At 39.6% G+C, this 25490-nt stretch overlaps 2 protein-coding genes and 1 long non-coding RNA gene across 4 annotated transcripts in view; 2 read left to right on the forward strand and 1 right to left on the reverse strand.

Moving 5' to 3' along the window:
• The window catches only part of efemp1 (EGF containing fibulin extracellular matrix protein 1), a 62702-nt gene extending 51899 nt beyond the window's left edge, over positions 1 to 10803 (forward strand). The window contains exons 10-11 of the mRNA XM_042066052.1: positions 312 to 504; positions 8271 to 10803. Coding sequence (XP_041921986.1) covers positions 312 to 504; positions 8271 to 8432 — 355 coding nt within the window. The 3' untranslated portion in view covers positions 8433 to 10803. The remainder of the gene's footprint in view (positions 1 to 311; positions 505 to 8270) is intronic.
• Positions 5601 to 25351, reverse strand: LOC121685526. The gene is made up of 3 exons (XR_006023385.1): positions 25250 to 25351; positions 7784 to 7790; positions 5601 to 5610 (listed from the first exon to the last, which is right to left on the reverse strand). It is a non-coding gene; the product is annotated as an uncharacterized LOC121685526 (long non-coding RNA).
• Positions 16673 to 25490, forward strand: part of LOC121685470 (serine/threonine-protein kinase MARK1-like) — a 33695-nt gene continuing 24877 nt past the window's right edge. For both annotated transcript variants that reach the window (XR_006023364.1, XM_042066027.1), the window contains exon 1: positions 16673 to 17012. Coding sequence is in view for 1 of the 2 variants with exons in the window: in XM_042066027.1 (XP_041921961.1) it covers positions 16962 to 17012 (51 nt within the window). In the remaining variant the exon portion in view is untranslated. The remainder of the gene's footprint in view (positions 17013 to 25490) is intronic.

The following is a 25490-nucleotide window of genomic DNA, read 5'->3' on the forward strand; positions in this document are numbered from 1 at the left end:
CTAGCCAGATCTGCGAACAAGCCCGCTGATTTGACGATACCAAACCAGGAAGCCATGGGATTGCCCTGTTAGCATCACTGTAAGTTACTGTAAATTGAGGGGTTTTCTTGGAAGGGTGTCAACAATTTTAGCCACAATTCTATACAGCATGTTTAACGGACACCAAATCATTGACCTATACCAACAACTGATGTGGAATACGTTAAGTGGACTTTGATAGCAGATGATGCAGAGCATTTAGTCTAATAAAAACTAGCCTATAAAATATTAACCAGCCTGATATGAGGCAATTACTTTGTTTTTCTCCTCAGTCGATGTGTATGCCCATCCTCAAGTGTGTGCCGCGGCATCGCCCAATCCATTGTATACAAGTACATGAACATCTACTCAGACCGCTCTGTACCAGCCGACATCTTCCAGATCCAGGCCACTAACATCTACCCCAACACACACAACACCTTCAGGATCAAATCTGGAAATGAAGGAGGGGAGTTTTTCCTCAGAGTAAGTATGGACTTAAAACCTCAGAAATGAGTCCCAGCGTAAGTGTTAAAGTCTGTCAGTCACATAAAGGCCTCCTGTTTATTAGAATGCTGTTAAGCCATGGAAAAATGTATGCTTATAGGAATTCACTGGATATCATACAGTTACAGTAGCTCTACTTAGTGACTAATTTTAGTTTGGTCCAGCACCGTAATACACGTGTGATAGTTCAGTGGGTAGAACACTATGTTTGATGCTTTTTGGTAAGGTACATTGGCCCTCATTTATCAACCGAGCATAGTAAAAGACAAAGTCAAATTTATTTGTATAGCACAGTATCATACACAGAGGTCATTCAAAGTGCTTTTAAATAAATAAAATAACATAAAATGAAATGTATATATATATCAATATATAAATGATGTATATATCAAGTAACACATCCAAGTAACAACTGGATAAAACAAGAATAAAATAAGAATAAGACAAGACTAAAACAAGAGTAAAATAGGATTAATTAAAAGCAATAGAAAATCAATGGGTTTTTAGTTTCTTTTTAAAAAAAAGTTACAGTTGGGGCAGATTTTACTTCTATTGGTAGCTTGTTCCAACAGTGGACAGGGCAGCCGTGGCCTACTGGTTAGCGCTTCAGACTTGCAACCGGAGGGTTGCTGGTTCGAACCCCGACCAGTAGGCACGGCTGAAGTGCCCTTGAGCAAGGCACCCCCACAGATTCCAAAAACAGATTCCATTTCCACATAATTCAGTGGAAATGCATGGATTACAGTTGCTGCTACTGGAAGAAACTGGAATCCATGCATTTCCACTGAATTATTTTTGGAATCTGATCCCTTATCATACCTGTTCATTCTTACTCGTTGCTCGACTTATCGTGACTAAATTCAAGATGGCTGGAAACGCTAAACTTCGTGAAGCATCACTATTGAAAAAGCTGTTGGTAGCATCGGCTAACTAGCGCCAGATTTTGGAGTGCAGGGGACAAGCCGAGATGGGCTATGAGACATACGTTCACACTCGGTATCATGTTTCAATACACTTTAGGTCAATATTACACCGGAATTCTCCTTTAAGGACATTTCCTGACAGTCCGACACAGTTTTCTAGTCTGTTGACACTGCATGAAAAGTGGGATTTTCATCAGAATGCGGCACTGTAGATTGTCGTGGAAGTTCAGGTATACGACTGCACGCGGCAATTTGCAGGCAACAGCGAAAACTGCCGTGAATTGTTGGAAATTGTCGTGGGCCTTGCTTGGCAGTCCCCCCATGACCCCCCTCCTCCTAATTCTAGGGGAGGCTTTAACATGTAAATGAAAATGCTGTGAGCTATACAAATGCAAATCAGGGTACCAGGGGGAGTTTTATGACCAGCATCTTATGATCAACTGTGTTGAAGGCTGCACTCAGATCTAGTAGTACCAGCAGTGGCGTAACTATAGTAGGTGCAGCAAGTGCAGTCGCACCAGGGCCTGTGACCTCCCGGGGCCCGTCGCTACCCCCCGCCCTGCCTCTTTTTTTTTCTTTTTTTTAGAACTTTAGAATGTTAGAGCACGGAGAGTGAAGCGTCACTTTGACGATCTATCGGAAGATGAGCGCTTAACCGATGCAGATAGATACTTCAAAGTGCAGGTATTTAATGCAACTCTGGACATCATAATCAGTCAGCTCTCCCAAAGATTTGCAAGTATGCGGGAAACTTGTCATGTGTTTGAGTCTTTACGTCCTATGACCCTTCAACTCGCAGGTGATGATGAACTGCTTGAAAAGGCAAGACATTTGTCAGACCATTATAGCAGGGGCATTGCACCGACATTCTCAACACAACTCCTCTCATTCAGGTCTTGCTTTAAAGTAGAGATTTCACAGAAGTCATCTATTTTTCAACTTGCCAAAATGCTGGTGGTAGATTATGACAGTGTAACATCCACATTCGGGGAAGTGTGTACTCATGTTGTTTCTGACATTGCCTGTGACTGTGGCAACAGCTAAGCGATCTTTTTCCAAACTCAAACTTATTAAGACCTACCTAAGGAGCAGCCTTCTTCGAATGGACTAATTCACGCATATTGGGGATTGTATGCATATGAATGATTTTATTTGGTTTCTGGACGGTTAAATAAGTTAGGCTACATTAAGTTTTGTTTCAGTATTTAAGCGGATGTCGTTTAGTACCTTAACCAATGCAGTTTCAGTACTGTGATGTTGACGAATGCCTGACTGGTATTAGTCAAAAAGTGAATTCATATTTATGTAGTTACTGTTCTGGTTAAAAACTACTTTTTCAATAACCTTCCCTAAAGGGGAGATTTGAAATAGGCCAGGAATAGAAACCAGGAATCATCTTACAATGGCGCTCACGTGTAACTCATGAAACGTTTGCAGCAGGTCGGCCCTGGAGTAGAGCAGGGCCGAATCGGGGCTGAACCGAGGACTTTTGGAATGGAATACGACGCAACAATAAAACGGGAGAAATCTACAAATAGATCAGTAGCATTTGTTTAGAGTTGACTAGCAACATAAGTGACTTATTTTTGTGAAGAGAAACGATCTACATATGTATAACAACTTTACAAAATAATTAAGGATACGGGTTCTTACAATGTTATGACTTGTTTAAATGTCCTTGTAATTAATTTGTTTAAATGTCCTTGTAATTAATTTAAAAAAATAGCATTGTTAGCTAATCTCCCCGATGTTACAGCTCCTTATGGAAACAACACCGAGGCCACGCACCGGTGTTTAAGACTGGAGAAAAGCCTTGGGCCAGCCCCGGCCTATAACGGAAAAGAGCCAATATAGGCCTATATACAGGACAAATGTCAATTAGCCTACATTTTAATACATTTTTCTGATTTTGGGAGGTCTCGTTATGGAGGCTATGTTTTCCATTCATTCCTATGGGAAAAGGTTGCTGTTACACTTTCAACATAAAGTTTGTAATATTTACACTTCGAATTTCATCACAGCATTTATGTCACAGCTATCCTATGGTCAGTGTTGCCACAATTACCTTGAAAAAGTAATCTGGTTACTGATTACTCCTTTAAAAAGTAACTTAGCCTACTTTACTGATTACTTGATTTAAAAAGTAACTAGTAGATTACAAGTTACTTTATTAGTTACATTCAGCAGCTGCCGACAACACCCCTGCTGCCTCAACATAAAAATGACAACCGGTTTTGCCAATACTCACTTTATTGGAAGTGCATTTTAACAGTAATGTCAACAATGTATAGCATACATCCCAACCTGAAGGTATCCCTTTAGCCTACTTAGATACTGAAGTACAGATGAATATTTTATTCAAAAATAAGGAAGGCCTATAGATAGATTGTGATGATAAAATATGTAAATTTTGGTAGTAGAGAAAAGAGATAAAAGCCCACCTACACTGAAAACTGATTGGTTGATTTAGCGAAACAGGCCAGGATGCTTTCTGTCTTGGATGCGTTTCAGGCACACACGCACCACCCCTCTCTCCCACTCTGTCGTGTGCGTGCTACACTTAGATGCACACGCGATTTGAACTTGGCACTTGGGATGTCTAGCTAGACAGCACTTTGTCGCCAGCACAGAGTGTAGGTTTCCGAGACATAAACAGACCTGTGTGTGTGGACAGGTACAACAGCTTTATGGGAGGAGTAGATACAGCTGATCAGAGGATGAAAACCTACCTCTTTCCACACCAATCTAGGAAATGGTACAAGCACACCTTCAATGCGGTTCTAAGCATCAGTGTGGTCAACTCCCACAAAATTTACAGCAGGTGTACTCCTGGTCCACACAAGCCACTGAAGGCCTTCATTCAGAATATCATTACTGCTTTACTAGAGGGCTATTCAAAGAAGGTTGGTTTAAGTTATAAACAAAACATGTTATAAACGGAAAAAATCTATGGTTCAACGTCACTGTTGGCAAAGTGATCATGATGGCCTATATATTTGGTTTAGTCTTGTGTAGACCTAGGCTATACTTTGCTCTATTATAAATTTGTTTTATTTAGGACTTTTATGCTGTATTGTATGCTATATAATGTTTGAAATATATATTTCTCAATGTATCAATACTTCCCATAAAAGTCATCCAATGTCATCATTTAAGAGGCTATTTTTCAAAATCTTCCCCCTAGTATTTGGGCCAAAAATATTTCCTGCATAAGGCCCTTTTCTAGTGCCAACCCTGCATAGGATTTGCCTCATGAATTTTATGAATTGTAGGTCATGTAAATGCATACAGTAGCCAACACTATAATACATTATAGTACTCGAACCATATACCCTGGGGTGTGTGTGCGTGTGTGTGTGTGTGTGTGTGGTGGTGGTGGTGGGAGTGGGTGTCTGGTATGGTCACTCTGCACTACGTATATTTTTCTGCTTTTTTGACCTTTGCAAATCACACCCCTGATAAAGGCCTGGCCCGATTACAAGCCTGCCCCAAAAAATGGCCTGTGCTTTGCGCAGCCTAAGTAAATAAAAGAATACGGTCATAATTTGAGGATTTACGGCATTTAAAGATCGTAAAAACTTCCAATTCATGGCACGTGTTTTTTTTTTTTTAATGTTCTGCAGAGAAGGGAGACTGGCGTTGGTTTGGAATGAAAGGGAGAGAACAGGACAGAGTAACATGGTGGATATCCCTCTTATACATTTATTCATTTTTGACGACGTAGTTAAGGCGGCAGGCATGTGTTGCTTAGGCGGCCGCCTTAGCTGCAAAGTACTGCGGGAAACAATTGAGGGGCTGGTGATCTGCAGAGACCACAACCTTGATGGCCACCTCCTTGTTGTCCCTATTAAAGCAGCCATAGAAGTGGTTCAGCTCATCAGGCAAGGAGGTATTGGTGACAGTGGGGGTAGAGTTTCTACAGTGCAAAATGTTATTTCACTATGTTTATACATGGGTTAAGCCACTTCACATCCAAATAACTGCCCTTTACGACCCACAGCCCGTCAGTCTCCATAGGTTAACATGGCAAAACTCGATCTCCTACCTAACATATTTCTTAAAACTGCTTTTCCATGTCCCAGCCCCTTAAATGATAGAGATTAATTAACAGAGATCAAGGACAGGGCAAATTAAACTGAAACAATGGAGAAGTTTTAACTAGCTCTAACATTAGCGAGTTGTATTCGTGTGTGCCGTATTTTCCGGACTATAAGTCACAATTTTTTTCATAGTTTGGCTGGTCCTGCGACTTATAGTCAGATGCAACTTATATATCAATACAGTATATATACATTAAGATGTTACATTAACATACCGGACACCTATTCAGCATGCTCTTCTGTGTGCTATTGTATAGCTTAGGGGTCGGCAACCCGCGGCTCCAGAGCCACATGCGACTCTTTGATCCCTCTGATGCTGCTCAGCTTTTGAAAATAATTAATGAGTATTTAATTAAAATGTATTTTATTTTAGTTCGTTCATTTTCAAAGTGTAATATTGTAGGTCTATCTGAGTAATTTATATAACTTTCCACCTCACTTGACTCAGTAACCGTAGCCTGCACAATATTGTTACATTCGCGGTTTATTGCCATGTCTATATCAAACAAAATCACAGATTTCCCTCCATTTCAGTCAACGAGAACACTTTAATTGTGATTGTTGATGTGTGCGCTTGCTGTAGGCTAGATTAGGAAAATGTCAAAAAGGAAACGTCAGCGACCACAGCTTGCGAGCGCGAACACAAGCGAACTGAAATGGGAAAGTTTCCATCCAAAGACTGATTCTGAAAACACGAAATGAACTGCCCGTTTTCGCACACTGCAAAGAGTTAGTATTGCTCTGTTAACCCTGTTCGGTTCCACTTGCATGTGAGAAATCTTTCTCACATATGAAAAATATAAAGACAAACGTGCGCTCACGTTTAAGGGCAATTCCACGCAAAACTGTCACATCCATAATGCCAACACAATGCCATGGTATTTAGTTGGCGTTATGGATATGACAGTTTTGCGTGGAGTTGCCCCTAAATGATGACAGCCTCAATTCTTGCATGAAACTTCACCTCACTGAATATGAGCCAGCCAGACTCCAAGGCCATCACCAAATCTAATCTCTGGTAGGCCTAATGTTCAATTTCGCCAATGACATGTCAACGAAAATTGAGTGTTGTGTTGTTAACTATGATGTTACTTTGCATACCAAAGGACACTGGGAAAATAGGGGGTGGTGTTTAGCCTACATGAGAAGTTACTTGCACATTACTTTTAAAACTAGTAGAACATGTATTAAAAAATCCTCTGTTGAATGAAAGTAACTGTACGTTAAATATCCAAACTTTTTCTTGTAACCGTCTTTATGTGACTCTTCTGAGATTAAAAAAAAAATTGGTAAAAGTGGCTCTCCAGGCAAAAAAGGTTGCCGACCCCTGGTCTAGCTGAATAACTGTTAATGTGTTACATTAACATACTGGACACCTTTTCAGCCAATTCAGCCTAACTTGCCTTTCCAGATTAAATGTCTGTTCTTGGTCTTGAATTTTGTGAAATAAATTTCTAAATAAATGCAATTTATAGTCCAGTGCGACTTTAATATGTTTTTTTCCTCTTCATGACGCATTTTTTGACTAATGCGACTTATACTCCGGAGCGACTTATAGTCCGGAAAATACGGTAGTATAGGCCCGCATTCAGGCAAATTGCAACAGAAAGTGACGTATCGTTTGTGTAGCAGACGTAATGCCACTGCACAAGGCTGTCCACCATCCATTTGGGTCCAGGCTGGAGCAGAGTGCGTTCTGCATGCCGTCCAGTCTCGTTAATAAGTTCTCTGACACTAGTATATTTCATATGTTTTGCTTACACAGACAGTGCAGATTTTAAATAATCACATAGACCTAAGTCACCAAGGGTTCCTATGCGGGAAAAAGGAAAAGACCCTGCCCTGAGGTAGGAGCTGAAAGAGTTATAGGAACTGCGGTCAGAGGAATTTAATAATCCCTAAATTGGTCCGGTCCGAACACGAGAAAAAAGGGTTCTAGGAACATTATTGCATGTTCTAGGTGCAAAAATCCCTCCGGTGCGAAAGAGACTATAGACTGAATACAATTGAACAGAATCATAACGATATCCATAAACATACACAAACCAGAACTCTCTAAGAATTAATTAGTTTGATACAAGTTAAACAGATAACACTTTTGAAGATCCCAGAACTATTGCTAGAATGAAGAGCAGTATACTTTAGGTAAATCACTCCACCAACAAGGAATCCAAGAAGAAAAGAGTCTTGACTGTGACCTCTTAGTGTTGTTGGAAGTCCGACGTATATGCTCACCATAGGACTGCAGTGGGCGGGCCAGTCTTACAAAGACAAAGCAGTCTTACAAAACAAAGTCTTACACTTATTTACTTTCACAGTATTGACTGACAAGGGATTGCAATCGAAAACACAGCCAGAAAAAAAACAATGTTTACCCTGATAACATCCAAATGACTGATTAAAATTCCTAAGGACATTCATCCAAGCATACCAGCACAGTCTTTACATTACGTTTACAATAGGCGGCATTAGATCAATTACAATTTAAGGCTATTAATTTAATTATTTAAACACTTCCCTGCCTTATGCTAATAGCTAACATACTGTATCTCATTCTCTCTCGCTCTTGCTCTCTTTTTTCCCCCTTTGTCAGTGTTGCTTAGGTTGACATTAAATAAACATATTCTCAGTTTTTTAAAATGGCATATGTTTTGTGTCTGGTAGTATGAATGTCTTGAGAAAACTGGATGGATTTGTGAACTTCTCCTAACTTAACTTTCAGCGTATCAGCAATGTTGGTGCCATGCTGGTCATGACCAAGTCCTTGAGTGGACCTCTTGAACTGATTCTGGACCTGGAAATGATTACTTACCAAACGGCTATGAACCACCGTTCCAGCTCCTTACTACGGCTCACCATTGTTGTGGGGCCTTACCCCTTCTAGTGGTGACATATGCTGCTTCAACTTGTATACATATACAGTATGCTACATTATAGCTATCAAATGCAGCAATGACAAGACTGAAGAGATGGCTTGCTTTTGTGTGAGTAAGGTGTGGAGTGAATTTGTTGGCTCTATACACACTCTTTTCAGCACTGACAACCAAATGATGATCACAGGCCAAAGTATAGTTGTAATGAAGAGTGTCCCTTATTACCTGAAAGAAATGGGAGAAATAAACAAAACCATCATTGGATTGAAACATGCTCCTCTATTATGTAGCCCCAGGCAAAGTAAGGTTGTTGATTTAATAAAATGTAGCTTCCCAGAACACCTTATCAGCTGTAGCTTTGTTATCATCACCTTACCTTGCATGAATTACAGTGTTTTAAATGCAATATTGTATATAATATAATATAATATACAATAAATTATTGAAGAATTTATTTCAGTTTTTGGAAACAAAGGGAGGATGTTGATACAGTTGACATGCTAAAATATGTTTGTAAAATTGCCTTTCAATTTTAGCCAAAGCATTCTAAACCAATCTACCAAACTTTCAACTTGTACACTCATACCCTTTCATTAGATATGATGCCTTATTTTGTACATGTAGCAGGGGTAACATAATGAAGACTGGTCGCTTTAAGAGTCAGACTGAAGCACTGTGGAAAAATGTAATATTATAACCAGGAATAGAAAAAAATATGCTCAAGGGAGCTGAGATCAGAGGGTCCATAAATGGTGTCAGTGAATGACTGTATAGCTTTTTGTATGATGCTTCTTCAATAAGCTTTTATTTCTCTATGAAGTGTTTCATAAGTAGTCTTTGTGGCAAACTGACAAGGCAGTGCCATATATCAGTAAGGCTCTCCGTTTTATGAGCAAAATAACTCATTACACAGAGTGGTGGTAATTTGCTCCTTTTGTGACTTTTTTGTCACATAGTCAAACATTCAAAACAGTCATAATTAGTGACTCAAACCTCTATAAAGTGCATTTAGAAAGTTACAGGCAACCAGGTGCTGTAGTTAACAAAACACTCCAAAAACATACATTTGCATTGTTAATGTGGAGTATTAGGCATAATAGTTAGAAATGTCATGTCATGGCAACATGTGGAATGTTAACAAGCATTGTATAGTGTGTAACTTGAACCAATAATTGATGAAATCTCTCTCTGATAAACCTGGCTTTTTTAATAAAAAACATAATATAATGAAACTGTATAATTGATAGAGAAATGCCATCAATAGAGTCTCTTCAGTGGTCCTTGGCACCTTTAGCACTTTCGGTTATATTTACTCAAGGACTGAGTGTAAAAACTTATTTTTTCTGGTATTATCTTTCTCCTTATTGATTTCATGATTTTACTGATTTTCACACAAGTAAAGTTAAAGGAAAATTGTGATTCCTCAGCATGGGAACTAATTTTAGATCACTGTTTAGGTCTTATTTTTTTTATCATGGACATAAGCAAAGGAAATGAATTAGAACGCTAAACATGTTAACCTACACAAGGTTATACAATGAAAGCTTACAGCGCATGTGGGAAACATTATAGCAATCCACTTGCTTAAGGCCCTGACTAGGCCAATTTTCCTTTTTTCTATTAAAAGTGCCTTGTATCATGGAGAAGATCTAGCCTGGCAATCACCAGATCAAGCTCAATTTTTTAAGGTTGAACATTAGTCTGGGGAGTCTGCTCTGTATTTTCTACTGCACAAGAGGCGTGATCAACGGGCATAGTTCAAATGACTGTGCCCAATTGGATAGTCCTTCAACCAATCAGACCAACAATCCAGATGCACCAGGTGGATAAGCCAGTTTGTGATTGGTCCCCACAGATTTGTAACGGAAGTAGGATAGAAAAATTTGGAGGTTTCCAGCCTGAGCTGCAGGGCGAAATCAAATCGCCGGCAGATCGGCTGGGTTTACCCAGCCTAGAGAAGATCCCTACCAAGACAACCATGCTTCCGTTCACCTCTTAACCTATATGTGTAACAGTATGATTGTTCATCAATTCTGTATCCAAGTCTTCCAAGTCTCTTACCTAGCTAACATTTAGTCCCTATAAGTTGATTATTGCATGAGAGCTGTATTCTGATTACTGGGCAACAGGCACTGAATGGAAAAAGTGGAAGAATCTGAGAGTTTTTCTTTACTAGTTGTCTGTTGAAGTCTACAGTATTGATCGCATACAACTATCAGTTTTGTCAGTATGATTTCTATGCCAAATAGCAAAATCCACACTTGTATTTCTGTATTTAAAATGTTCTCACATTTCTCACATTAACCATGGTATTGTCATCTATTAAATGAAATGTGTTGTGAAAAATAACCCTAATTAATAAATCCATTGTTTTTCTACAAATTCTGTGTTGGTTCATGACTTTTGATGTTTAAGTTTAGGATTCATGGATATGTTTAGGCTATTTGTTTGCTCTCAAGATTCATCAGATTTAACATGTGTGTAAATATTGATGATCTATTAACATAATGGCAGAGTGCTGTTCTCTAGGCTTGGGTTTACATCTCATTCTATGCAATGTATGCAACAGTAAATGGGAGTTTATTTGACTTGTCAATGTAGTGTTTATCCCTGTGTGATCTACAACTAAAGATGTAATTAGATGCCAGTACTTTCCCTCCTGAGGCCTTTGTGTTAGTTTTCCTAATTCAAAGGTTAGTTTCACAAAGTTCTGTAAGTTCTTTCCATATTGAAGTGCCAGTTGCATCCAGTATTGAATGATGCATAATTTGATATTTGAGTTCAAATCAAACTGTTAGATTTTGCTGCATTTGCATGATTCAGTGACAGAGCCAACAGTCTTTATGACTCCTTATGATTTCTTAATTCACATCTCAGAATATGGCAAAAACATCAAAAGAATCTGGACTTGCAATAGAGGTCCCTGTCAACTATTTCAGTGGCATGCAGTCCAAACAGAACAGTACAACACACAATGGTGATTGGCTAATTTTGGTAAGGTGGCAACTTGTGGGTATGAAGCTAGTTTGGGTTCCACTTGGAAGTATGTGGAAGCATTTGTAGAGCCAGAAACATATTACGATATCACATTAAAAAGCATTCTTTTGATTATAGTCATGGTGAAAATTATGTTAAATGTTTTCACTAAAGCTTTTTTTGTCTGTATTGTACCGCATATTTTCACATCTTAATTTGTTTAATTCTGTAAAACTGGCTTCCCCTTCCTCTATTTAAGTTGCCACTGCAATGGACATGAGATTAATTGTGGATTTATTCACAGGCACAGAGCCTTTCCAACTTGTTGCATGTCCATGTGGAGAGAATGTGGATCACATGGGGAGAACATAGCCATGGGATATAGTCAAGGGCTTTGCACTTGCTTTTCCATCTCAGACAGATGACAATCAGACAAAATAATGTCAAAAGAGTGTCATAGATATGCGATCACAAAAGAGTAAATTTCATGAGTTTTAATTTTCAGTTTTCTGTAGAACAGAAATGCTGAATGGCTGTTTGAGAGTTGAAAAAGTGAGAGCTGCTTGGCTTAGATTTGAAACCAGAAAGAAATGGAATGATGTCACTTGTTGCATCTGGCAAATGCTACATATAATGCACAGATACCACCCCCCCCCCCCCCCCCCCCCCCACACACACACACACACACACACACTTTTGGGAAATGGTAGTTTTCATAAGTTAGTGTTTGCCACCCACAGCTGTAAAATATTTTACCACTCTAAGGGTAAAGCCTCTTTGCATTTTCATTAAATATGTCACTTAAAGGAGAACTCAGCATGAATGCAACATAGAGCCTTGTTGTTTGATGTTGTAAACAATCTATTGTAATTTACATCAGCGTCTACACTATTTAAATTTGTATTACCCTGATGGGGAGCTGAGGTACAGCAATCTGTTTGTATTGTCCATCTCTCTATGTGTGGCCACTCACATAACTTAAACTACTGGTCCGATATACTTCAGTTTTTCATGCAAGGTATATTGTTCCCCTATCCTCCTACATAACAATCTGGAAGCAGGATTTTTTTTTTCATCTGGACATTTTCCATTACTGTTATACAGAAGTAATACAGCCACTATATATACTGTCCAACAAAAGGCTGAAAATATGTAGTCATGACGGCTTCAAAAACAAAGTCCTTCAGTGATTCCAAATGACTTAACAGTTGTGTACTAAAAATGTATATCGCATTTGGTATACCGCCAATTTCAATTGGCTGTAGGAGAACGGTTTTGAGTATGGCTACAAAAAGCACAACTTGTGTGAACATTGGTCAAGTGTATAAAGTTTGGTGACGATCAAAATTTGTGACATGTGAAAATTGTTTCACTTTCGCTAAAATCCAATATAACATAAAATCCATCATGGCAGAAATTGATGTTATATGGTGTGTTGAACTCGGCTTGGTCCAAAGATTCCACGGATACCTCAATTCTGAAAATCAGGCAAACGGTTCAAAAGTTACTTGTGTGAACGCATGTCCAACTTTCAGCAGTTGGTGGCACTAAGAGCTTTCGAGGTGCCAACATGAAACTTGGTGAAATTAGTCATGGGACTGTCCCCATTCAGTGTGCCAAATCCCACAACTTTTTACCAGACGGTTCTATGGGCTGCCATAGACTCTCATGGCGAAAGAAAGAATAATAAGAAAAGGTAGAACCACAACGGGGCTTCACTGCTTGGCCCCCAATGAAAAATATTCCTTCAGAGACCTGGGGATAAATAACTGGTCTGCTCTAATATATGTGTAAAATCAGAAAAGAAAAATCCTTGCATTAGGTGAAAACAATCATGCAAGCTCAATATGTTAACAAATAAGGTCAGAGTAATACATGTAGGCCTACATTAACATTTGGGTGCTATGATTGGCTGGAGGGGAACTGCCAGATAACAATGTTTCAGGACTCTGTCCAAATCTGAGCATTACTCGTGGCTTCTGCTCTCTCATTCTTCCTCGTTCCTACTCTCCACATCTGTCCTGGATTTCAGGCTGGATGAGCAACTTCTTACATTTTTTCACTTTCCAAAAATCCCAGATGCTGAAGGGGAGGGAATGTGACTGACAGACTTAGCAAGGCCAGATTCCCACTGATGGTCCAGACATTAATTCTTTTTTTAAGCAGTTGGATAGTTGACAGCACACTGGATGACCTTTATCCCTGATCAGATTCCAGTCGTGTCTTACGTTTCTCACTTTCCAAAAATGTTTAGCATACCAGTGGCTTCTATTGACTTGTTGGAGCAGAAAGAGAATGCATGCTCTGCCTTGTAAGGTATACCTGAATGATGGTGTCTTTAGTTCCATGACCTCAAGGCAAAACACACATTAGACTCTTATCTGAGGGGATGTGAACACAGGTCAACCAATGAAAACTATGAAGTAATATTGAACATTGAACATGTAAACATTTATAACATCTTTTAACATGATATTCCCATTGGTTCTACATAGTAACAATGTTATACTAAACATAAACTGTATTTACGTCTGTGCAATCTTAATTGGGCTGGGCACTATAATAAAAAGTTGTGTGGCAAGTGTCAAACATTGCAAATGTTTTTTTTTTTTTTTTTTTTTTTAAACTACATGTTGATGAGTAGTCAGGAAGTCTGATCAACAAACTAAGACAAATTATTGCATAAATCATGAGAAATGAGAAGACAGGGAATAGAGTGCCTGCTGCTGACTGGATAAGATCTACCCTGTCCAGGCGTGATCTGTGTGGATCAGATGTAGAATTCCAGCAATGCCCATATCCTTGCCAACAGCCAATGTTTTCCCCTTTTGTTTTGACCATGTTATTATCTGCTTTCCGTTTTCATTGTCCTAGATTGGCACTTATGCAAACACAGAAACAAAAGGTTTTGTTTATTTATAAAATAGATTCTACAGCCTACCTCTTTTCAAACATTATTTCAGGTAATGTTACATTATTTTGATAGAAATGCATGACTGTCTCATTATGTGTGTATGTGTAAGGGTGCTTTCTTTTTTCTTGAGGGGTGGGGTTGTTGATTTTGATATTTGTTTATATCGAAAACCTCAAGATCTTGCCCTGGACCTTGATGCAGGGCATCCTGGGACATCCTCCTCCAGAAACGTGTGAAAAGTTTTATATTGGTGCTTCTCTTCAAATACATGTTGTATACTGTATTAATGTTTGGAACAGAAATGTGATGTAAGCTATATAAGAGTGTGTAAATCAGAGAACTATTTCTACATTACTAGTCTTGTGATACTGTCATATATCTCTCCTATCCCTTGTTTTGATCAGTATCCTCTCTCCTGTCAGTATAATGCAGATGTAATATTAGTTTTAGTTAGTAGTCTTTGAATGAGATTAAAATATAAAACATGTGATAAGTGCAATGTAGTGCACACCGCTCACTACCCCACTCATCTCTTTTCTGTTTTCCGTTTCCCTCCCCTCTTTGTTTTTCTCATCTCATTTTAATATTAAACTCTGCCATCTAGTGTTCACTTCTGTGTAAATAATCTTGAAGTCTATTGTGTCTCAAAAGTGGCTGTTTCATCAAAGGCTATGGTTGTCCTTGAGGTTTCATTGCCATCGCTGTCATTGTGATGAGCCTTCTAACAGGATAAAAACAGCTTTTCAAATGTGATGACACAATTAAACACAGAGCTAGGTACATTTTAAAATTCATGGATATGCACTGAGCTGCCTTTAAACTGTTGCTACAATTTTGTATTTTAGGCTGCCTTTAAACTTGCTGAAATTTTGCATATAGATAGACTATACTAGAAGGCCTGCAGGTAAGAGGAGTTATATAGGACATTATATGAATTTGCCTTGCTCAGCTTCAAGCACACATGGCTTTTTTTGGGATTGCTCTTAGGTCTTTAAGACCTGTGTTAATAAGATCTCAACTGGTCGTAAATGTTTTGAGAGTGACAAAAAGAACAGTCAATTGATCCTGGGAATGTAAGTTCAGGAGGCAGACATGAGTGTTAGCCTCAGAAACACTGGTGAAATGATAATACAAGCAGAAAGGGGATTTCTCATTCCCCATTCAAAACATTTTTCATGGAATTTCAGTTTCTATTTGAAAATAGTTCAGTTGATATTGCTTTCCCACTGGGGGCAGATCTGGCAGTCCATTGACATTTTGCTCACCGGTTCTCTGGCAGTCCGCTGGCAGGTTGCAGACAAAATTGCCCAATATTATTTTGCCACTATGGTCTAAAATCTTTTTCATTTGTTCACTTATACTCCATCATTTTAATAACTTTTCTTAATAAATTAAATTTAAAGAGATGGTGGTCCAACGGCAGACCACAAGTGGCACGCCACCGGCGGCATACTACCAGCGGCCAATATCTGCCAATGTGATTTTTCTATCTGGGTTGTATTGACAACAACTGTTAGGAGGAATAGTATTAGTAAGCCAATAACATTAGGTGACATGAAGTGTAGGTAGCCAGTAGGCCTACTACAGGTTGTATATCTAATGGGAGGTGCAGGCATGCAAACAATAAGATCTGCTACTGTCAGCAGCCACAAGCACATCTTTTAGGGTGTCAGTTTACACACTGCCCACCGTTAGCCAAAATGAACCATCGGCCTTTATAGAGCCTGTATCCCAGACCTGCTTTGTTGAACTGAGCAAATTGAAAAATCAACAATATGACTTGGTTGTTTGTCTTTAGGTCTGTTTGCACTCCATATTGATTGACCAAGCTGTTGCAATTGCAGCCAAATGTTAGTGAATCCAATCCAGTCTAATCTAGGCCTAGGCCTACCTGTTGGTGACCTGAGAGATAGGCTACATTAATATTTTAGTGCAGAGGGTGGGGAGGTTTGCCTCGGTAAGCGTGTGTGAATGTGTTCAATCAATGTAGCCTAAGGCTATGCCTTACATCAAGAAAAAAACATTCGTCCTCCAACAAAATTGTGGATGATTCTTTGAAGGAGCCTTCACAATGACAGTCGGTTAGGTGACAAGCTTGACCAAAAGTTGCATAGGACTAAAAGGGCCTATAGGCCGACTTGCCAATAACATCTTAATAGAGACAAAGACATTCACTTGATTAACCTAAATAGCCTGAAAAGAAAGAAAAAAATTCAGAAGCCACTGTAATTCATATTTGTGGCAGCAAGTTCGTGTATAGCCTACACTCGCCAAAACGGATCACAAAACAAGATTCGCGTGAATGTGCCCACTTCACAGAGGACAGCTCGTGGATGAGAATTATTTTCCCCACACCCCTCAACCCACCATCACCACTCCCTCCCTTAACCTTCTGATACGGCAGATTTCATCAGCGGTGCTGGTGTTGACATTGACAGCCAAGGATTTTGTCTCCTCACCAAGGTTAGTTTTCTTGGAAAGAACCGTAGGCTACAGGCTGGTTCAAATGTGGACCTGAAACATGCTGCGGAAAAGAGGCTGATGACCGGACTGTTCTTGAAGGATACCGAGATGTAGTAGTGTGCAAATCGCCTCTTATGAGACTCCGCTGCACGGCGTGTTGCATTGATAGACGGCAGAAAACCAAAAAATGTCGACCAAAACACCTTTACCAACCGTGAATGAGCGTGATGCGGAAAATGTAAGTACCAAATTAGATTCAGTAATATCTATGAGAAGCAGCCTAACATCAAGAGTAATTGTGATCTTTCGTTGCAATGTGATGAGTTGAATTAGCTTGGTACCCGGCAGATTAGCGTTAAGGCCTCATGAAGTAACACTAGCACGAAGCCGTCAGGACGAGATGAAAGTAATGGAGCAAACGTCTTCCTCTGTCAAGCGACGAGACCGCATATTAGTATCGCTAACGAAAGACAGATTGCCACAGCTTGCATGACACCTCAAACTGTTCTGTAGCTGAATCAGCTGAGAGGGTCAGTAGCCTACTTGTTTTATCGTTGTCATAATTACCCTTGTATCGACAGACTTACCGACATATCGATACATAGCTACTTATTGTATGAAGTAGGCTATGACAGTAGGCTAGCTATAACGTAGATTAATTGCATCAATCACTAATCGCAATTTATTTGGCCACTTACAAGCTATTATAGCTTACTATGACAGCAACTGAAGCCTAGTGTAGGCTATAGTGGCCAGTTTACAATTAATAGGCTAGAGTAAGCTATGTTTAAGAATTAACGATTGTCTTTTTGGAAGATGCATGTAAATTAGGCTGTTTGTGCTATTGCGGGAATGAACAATACCTGTAACAAAAGTGGTTATCATTGAAAGGTTGTGAATGTTTTTAATCATGAAGTCCTTGAAAATAAAACATTGTTAGGAAGACTACAGACAACCTGAAGCTTGGGTTACAGAACATTAAAATGAAAAATACGTATAGTAAATGAATGTAGGCTACGACTCTGGTGCTCTATGCCAGTGGTTCTTATGGTCTGGCTTTGGGACCCACAATTTCCCATGTTCATGAAGTCACGACCCATATATATTTTATAGCGTTCAAGACAACATATTTGGTGAGCTACATGCTAAGAAAGGCGAAGTGCCTGTAGGCCTATTTGTTTGGAACATGCTGTTTGGCATTACATTTGTGAAGTCTCCAACTACTGATATCACCTTAAAGTACTTGACAGATCTGTCTTTGACAGGTGTACAGTGTATAGTGTTTCACTCATGTTCCAGCAAAATTGAACATCGCACACTGTGGATTCTGCACCATTTCGTCTCAATTTAAGTCTATTTGAAATGGGCGATTTCCAGAATGGTTCCGCGAACCACTTTTGGGTCCCGACCCACCAGTTAAGAACCACTGCTCTATGCCATAGGACTACAGGTAGGCATAGTGGTGGAGTCCAGTGTGACTGGTTTGGTGTGGTGGTGTCTGATACAGGTCTACATCATTGTGTAGTATAATGAAGCATCTTCTTATTAATTAAAAGCAATATTTTGCTTTTTGCAAATTTTGCAAATTAATTTGAATTAAAAGTAAGATAAAAGGGTCTTTACACATGCGCACACACACGTGTGTACAGTGTAGGCTACTATATTTCTGTCCTTCCTTGTAGTTTTTTTTCTTCTGTGAAACAGCACTCAGGCTTTCAAAACGTTTTCAAGTCAAAGTTCTTCTGGTGACGACAGACAGGGAAAGGTAAAAGTTAAAATTCTGTGGTCTCTTTATTGGGTTTTACACACATCCTTTCCAGGATGAACATACAGCGCCTATAAAAAGTATTCAACCCCTTGGATATTTTTCCTTTTAATGCTTTAATAAATGGAATATTGTCAATTTAATTTGTCTTTTTTTTACAATAATTAACAAAATCCCCTCTTTAATGTAAAAGTGAAAACGTTTTTTTACAAAGTAATGATAATTAAGTAAAAATATATAATGCAAAATCAGTGATTGCATAAATATTCACCCCCTTAAAGTGACTGACCTAAATCAACAGCTGTCCAGCCAATTGGTGCTAGTCTCACAATTAGTGAAATGGAGATCGCCTGATTCCCTTGGAGTTCAGTAAAATCTATCATTAAGGAATGTAAGTGTAAGGCCCGTCTTTTGCCCAAACCTAAAGAATGCCTTTTGCATTCAATTTACATGTGTGGATGCCTGTGTTTGATCTGTATTGTCTTAGCTGGCCATGGCCAAAGATCCCCAACACCCGCTCATGCATAAAGTGACCGTTTGCTCCTTGTTCTGGCCCCTGAGATAACTCAGTCCTGGGCCTACTTGATGTCTTATGGTGAGATAGGCCAACCTCATTATCATACAGTATTGCTCTGTAAATATGTGTTGTGAATAATATATTCATGTTTGGTCTTGAATTAATACTTGTAACATGGGTAACAGTCTGATCATGGTTTCGTTACAATTGAATGTATCTGTGCATAGTTCTAGACTAGGAATTACACTGTAGCATAAAGTTATGATATCCACCTGGGCCACACCCACCCACCTCAGACAACAAAGGCTCTGATGAGTCGGGGGTGGCCCAAGTGAATGATAAAAGTGGAGGCTTTTGTCCTCCTCGCAGTTTCTTTCCCATTTTGGCTTCTTGTTTTCCATCTTGGACCTCTTCTCTGGGTCTCTCTCTTTTTCCCCCTTTCTCTTCCTCTCCCTTTCTCTCTCCCCCTCTCTCTGTCTCTCTCTCTCTCTCTCTCTGTCTTTCTTTCTCCCCCTTTCTCTATCTCTGGGTTTGTATTGTTTTATCTGGTGTATCTGTTATCTCTAACTTGTCAAGTTTACCTCTGTGAATTGGTTAAGTTTCCTTTGTTACCATTTGCTACAGTAGAACATATGAGTTTACTTTTACCTTCAACTGAAGTGATATAGGTTACATTTACCTTTAAGGCTTAATGCCTAATAAATTGTTCATTTGCCTACCAATAGTATATCTTCAATTCTCGTAGTGTGCCATGCCATTCTCCTCCATAACTGATAAGATAGTTACTTGGTAATTGATTGGTGATACAAATTATTAATCAAATGGAGTCAGATTAACGAGTATGTAATAATATCATTGCCATTTAACTCTTCACCCTATTTGTCCACACAAGCTCCTTCAAGTGAGGATATAGCTCGATGTCTCTATGTTTCCGAGGCTATACTGTATATATCATTTCTGAGCGTCTTACATAAGGAATATGGCAAATGTGCAAATCTGCCTATTGCAGGCCATCACCACAAACTGAGTGACTGTTCAAAAAGAATAATGGAGGCCACCAAGGCACCCATGACAACTCTGAAGAAGTTAAAAGCTTCAGCAGCTGAGATGGGAGAAACTATGCACACAGCAACGTTTGCCCAAGTTCTTCACCAGTCAGAGCTCTAAAAGTGAGTCGAAAGTCTTATTAAATCTCGACTAAAGTTCACCCAAAGACATGTGGGCAAATGGGAGAAGGTTTGTTGGTCTGATGAGACCAAAATTTAGCTTTTTGGCCATCAGACTAGATGCTATTTTTGGTGGACACCAAACACTGCACATCACCTAAAATGCGCCATCCCTAATTTGAAGCATGGTGGTGGTAGCATCATGCTGTGGGGCCCTCAACTGCAGGCCCTGGAAGGCTTGTAAAGGTAAAAGTAAAATGAATTCAGCAAAATATATGGAAATCCTAGCCTAGAAATCTAGACGCACCCTAGCGGCGGCAAATTAATTTGCTCAGCCTGTACGTCTAGTATCAAACCATAGGGATTTCTATTGGCTGATGCCGTGGACTTCATCCAATCACAGCGCTCAATTTTGTTAGAGAGTCTTAAGGCGGGCTTAACAGGATAACAACAGTCCTGCGACTGTGAACAACAAGGAAGGTGGCTATGGCGAACGAAGAGCGGTTGTTTGAATCGGCGTTGGCGTCAACTTTGGAGGAGTTGGACTTGTGCTTTTCTTTGAAAGTTGAGCAACACAATGCACTTAAGTCATTACTTTCGAAGAAGGATGTATTTGCCGTTTTGCCGACCGGATACGGATATGGTCGTAGCGCTGGCCTATTGCATGCCTAGGCAGTTTGAAAGACAATTCTCTGCCCGCCCCTTGGATTAAGCGAGGTGAATGGTTCGATTCCAGACTATACATTTCAATGATATAGTATGGCCCGCCAGGCTATGGAAATCCTGGAGGACAATCTGATTCAGTCTGCAAGAGAACTACGACTTGGGAGAAGATTTACTCTCCAACAAGACAATGAGCCGAAGCCTACAGCAAAAACTATACAGAAATGTTTTAAAGACAACAAGGTGAATGTTCTGGAGTGGCCGAATCAAAGCCCAGACCTCAGTCCTATAGAAAATCTGTGGCTGTACTTAGAGAAAGGGCTGTTCACACCCGATCCCCTTCAAACCTGGCAGAGCTTGAGCAGTTTTGCAAAGAAAAATGGAGTAAAATTGCAGGATCCAGATGTGCAAGCCTAATTGAGACCTATCCACCCAGACTCCATGCTTTAATTGTGGCCAAAGGTGCATCTACTCAATGCTGACTTTAAGGGGGTGAATATTTATGCAATCACTTATTTTGCATTATTTATTTTTAATTAAAGGGACACCAGGCAAGCCTGATGCTTTTTCTCTACGAAACTCCCCCTCGCTCAGTCTGAGCTCTTTTCCTTTTCTTTGCATCTTCCGTCAAGGGTTTTCACTGCTTCTTTGCTGGCTCTGCCATTATACACACGTTTGCAACAATCGCTAGCGTTTCGTTAGCCTGCCTCTGTGCTGTGGATGCAGGATGTAAACTGATCCTGCTTCGGTCGGCGGGTACGATACACTGAACTTGCAAGCGGGATAGTCTTCCTACAGGCAGTACGGGCGGGCGAGAGAGTCTTCATTCGCCCTGTAATGAGTCATTTAACCATTTACCGACTTACGAAGATGAGTAATTAACACAAAAATGTTGCCTGGTGTCTTTTATTAACATTACTTTGTAGAAATCTTTTTTCACATTGACATTAAAGCTACATTGTGTAATGTTTTTGGTTGATTCTTATCAAAAACCCATTTTTTCTTTCAAAAATATGTGCTCATTCATGTGTATTCAACTAGCAATTCAAAGTATTCTCGTTGGCGTAGAATCTGCCATTCAGAATATGGCTGAGTCGCCCGTATGGCGGCACCCATGTTTCGGCCTCCATCTTTAGAATACATTAGCCAAGGAGGGACATACCTGAAATTCTAGCTCTGCCTTTCGCGTTTGTCGGTCAGCTACCGAACGACAGAGTTGTGCTTGCGGCTGCCGGGAAATCCCTAACATTGAATCACCTGATGATCTCTGACTCTTCGTACAGAGATAGAAGACCACGTTAGCGTTATCTTGAACTACATATCTTGTACAGTATTGCCGAATAATGTTAGCACTGATAAGTTGCTCGCTGAATATATAAGCCAAAATAACAAATCCATAACGACAACATCTGTTGCATCTTACTGCTAGATGGAAGAATTTCCCCCAAGAATTAACCCATACAATTATACAATGTAGCTTTAAAGAGGGGATTTTTGTACATTATTGTAAAAAAAGTACCCTGGAAGTCCAGAGTTCTCGCGAGAGCACAATGGAATTGTCTCTGCGAGACACTCTGGCAAAGAGCAATGATGCACATTACTTTTACCCCAACATTCCGGGGAACCAGCTAAACTGATGAAGACAGCGCTACAACGTTGGAGGACAGTACACATTGGTCGTAGTGTTATCCGATTGCGTCGAAGTCCGAAATCATTCAGAGTAAACATGGTCTAGTGTTATCCAATTGCGTGCAGTGAGATTTTTAAATGCATGCTTGTTGCCGCCCCTCAAGTTGGGCCATTACATTGTTCTTTGCCAGACCCTTAATCTTTCTAAATGATCAGGGTCTGGATTTTCCAGGCTAGTAAAAAAGGTAAAATTAAATTGATCAAGATTATATTTATAAATATTTTTATAGGCACTGTATGTGTTCAGTGTGCAATGCTGATGCTTCAGGGTCACAACATTGTATTATGCTTAACTTGGTCAGACTACTGCACAGACTAGGCCTAGCTGTCAACTGTGTGTGACTGGTTTTGTGTATGTGTTCATTTAGGCATGTGACTAGCTTTGATGATAAGAGTGTTTGGTAGAAGGTATGCTGCAGAGTTGGCTCTCTTTGAAAGAATACAGTGTTGTCCACCTTCACCCAATAATAATAGTGTTAAGTCATTATGTTCTTCTTTTGACCTCACGGCACCCCTGCTTGCTGCTAATATGATATGCAATCATGACTAGGCCATGTGCATATACTGTACTTTGTCAATTAGTCGATTCATGTAGGATCTCTTGATTATTTTCCTGATTAAAGGAGTAGGGTGTTTGGTGTACAAAATGACAGAAAATGGTGAAATATCTTGATCAGTACAGTGTTTACCAAAGCCCAAGGTGATGCTCTAAAATATTCAGTTCAGTTCAATGTTCAAATCAGTTTTCTGTCATTGAGGAGAAAAGATAGAAACCAAAAAATATTTAAATTGACGATGCAGGATTCAGGATTTTTTTTGTCTTATTTCTCATCTACAGTAGTTGACAACTAATTGATTATGCCAAATTGTTGCAACTAGATACCATGACATTTGAGTTAATCTGAGTCTTTAAGAGCCGAGGAAGAATAATATAACTAATGTCTAATGAAATTGTAAGCTTTGTGTGTACAAAGGGGGAAGCAAAGGGTTTAGGCCTACCTTCTGACTAATAATGTACACTTCTTGGATGCAATGGACACATCTTGCACTCATGTTTGCAAAATTTCACATGAATTTGACAAACCATCTAGGAGTATGTTAAAATTGACCATGTGTCCAAACGCATAAAATCCCAATTACCTCCCTTCCTGTTGGGCGTGGCTAATGCAATGTACAGTACATACAAAAGTTGATTGTCTCTTTGAGCCCCACACACCTACCAAATTTGGTGTCTGTAGCTGAAACTACAGTATATGTCGACCACAGAGCTCAATGACATAAGGGGGCGGTATGGAGTCTGTGGGCCACACCCGGGGCTAAAGCCTCTGTAACTGAGTAGCGAGCGCTTCGACTGATGTGTGTACCAAATTTCCTGCGTTTTCGATCAAGGGAACCACCTCAAAAAAGGCAAAGTAATGTCCTAAAAAAAGTGAAGAACAAGAATAAGAATCCTTACCAAAACAATAGTAGTAGATTCTGTGATTCCGTCCACGTTTTCCGCATCATAGGGCCCCTATGCGCAGACCAGAGGAGGCTCCTTCATTGAGGAAAGGGAGGAACACCCTCCCTAAAATTTCAGAGAAAAATAAAAAATATATAAAGTGAATTACTAATCTGATAAATTACTGTTAACATTACTATTTGAACACTTTGAATGAATAAAATCGTTCCCCTGGGTCACCCCCTATCGCAATTGAAAATTACTGTATGGACGAGCTTCCTCCTCAAGTCCCTCATTGAAGTCCATTATAAACGCCTCAGACCCCAGCGACTCGTGAATCCCGTCGTTTTCAATGGGCAAGGGAGGAAGCTCCTCCGTTTGAGTGGGCGGGTCTAGCCAGAGGTTCTGGAATATAGCGGCAACAGTGAACCAATGAGCAGCTAGCTGCTCTGCAAGAACGTTATGTCTCGCGAAAAATCTTGTGTTGAAAGGAAAGCTTGTTTTATTGCTTGTGAAATAAAGAGTACAATGGAATCAGAGGACAATGTCCATCTTTTATACATTCAAATACAGTGCGAAGGTTAGGATCAAAGCAGCAGGAAGACCAGTTCCAAAAATTCATATTCCAAAAAATGATGGTAAGGCTAGTGTAGGCTACTGAATGCTACATAGTATGACAAATACTCATGGCTAACTGGTAGCACAGAAAACAAATGGCTAGCCTACTGCTGTCACAAACGTGGACAGTTCAGGGATTTGCTGATACAGAAAATGTGGATAGTTATGCATTGTTATAATCATCCACGTTATGCCACAACTAAACAATTGTTAAATAATGTTGTTGTTGTTAATGTGTTCTTGTTTTCACCTTTCTAAAATTTGCCTTTCAAGGCTATTTGCCTATTTTTAGTATTATAGACTTTTCTGCAAATGTATTATTACATTGATCAAAACCTCCAGACTTAATGTTGCACATCTGGAAAACAGTATTTCATAATTAGACCTACATGTCTTTCCTGACTTCCCAAACCTAAATTTACATTTATTTACATTTACATTAATTTAGCAGACACTATTATCCAAAGTTACTTATATATTTCAGTTATATTACAAAGTCCATTGTCCCTGGAGCAATTTGGGGTTAAGTGTCTTGCTCAAATGCACAATGGTGGAAGCTAGGCTAGCTCCTTAGGTCAGACCACCCCTGAGAATGTCAGAACAGCTTTTATTGCACAAAACTGCGGCTATAAATGTGTCTGGGTAGGCGGCCTACATACTCTATTGTTCACATATGCCACCAACACCATCACAACCTCACATTTGCCACTAACACCAATCAAGCGCACCTTCCTTCCTCCGTTATTTGTATAACCACCAGCCAACACTGGCGCAGACCCACCATTCAAAAAGTGCTGCAATAGATTCTCACTCACGAGATAGCGCTACATAAAGCGCCTTACCATCATGTAGCCATA

Source organism: Alosa sapidissima, chromosome 16 (assembly GCF_018492685.1).
Source record: "Alosa sapidissima isolate fAloSap1 chromosome 16, fAloSap1.pri, whole genome shotgun sequence".
Taxonomy (NCBI): Eukaryota; Metazoa; Chordata; class Actinopteri; order Clupeiformes; family Clupeidae; genus Alosa; species Alosa sapidissima.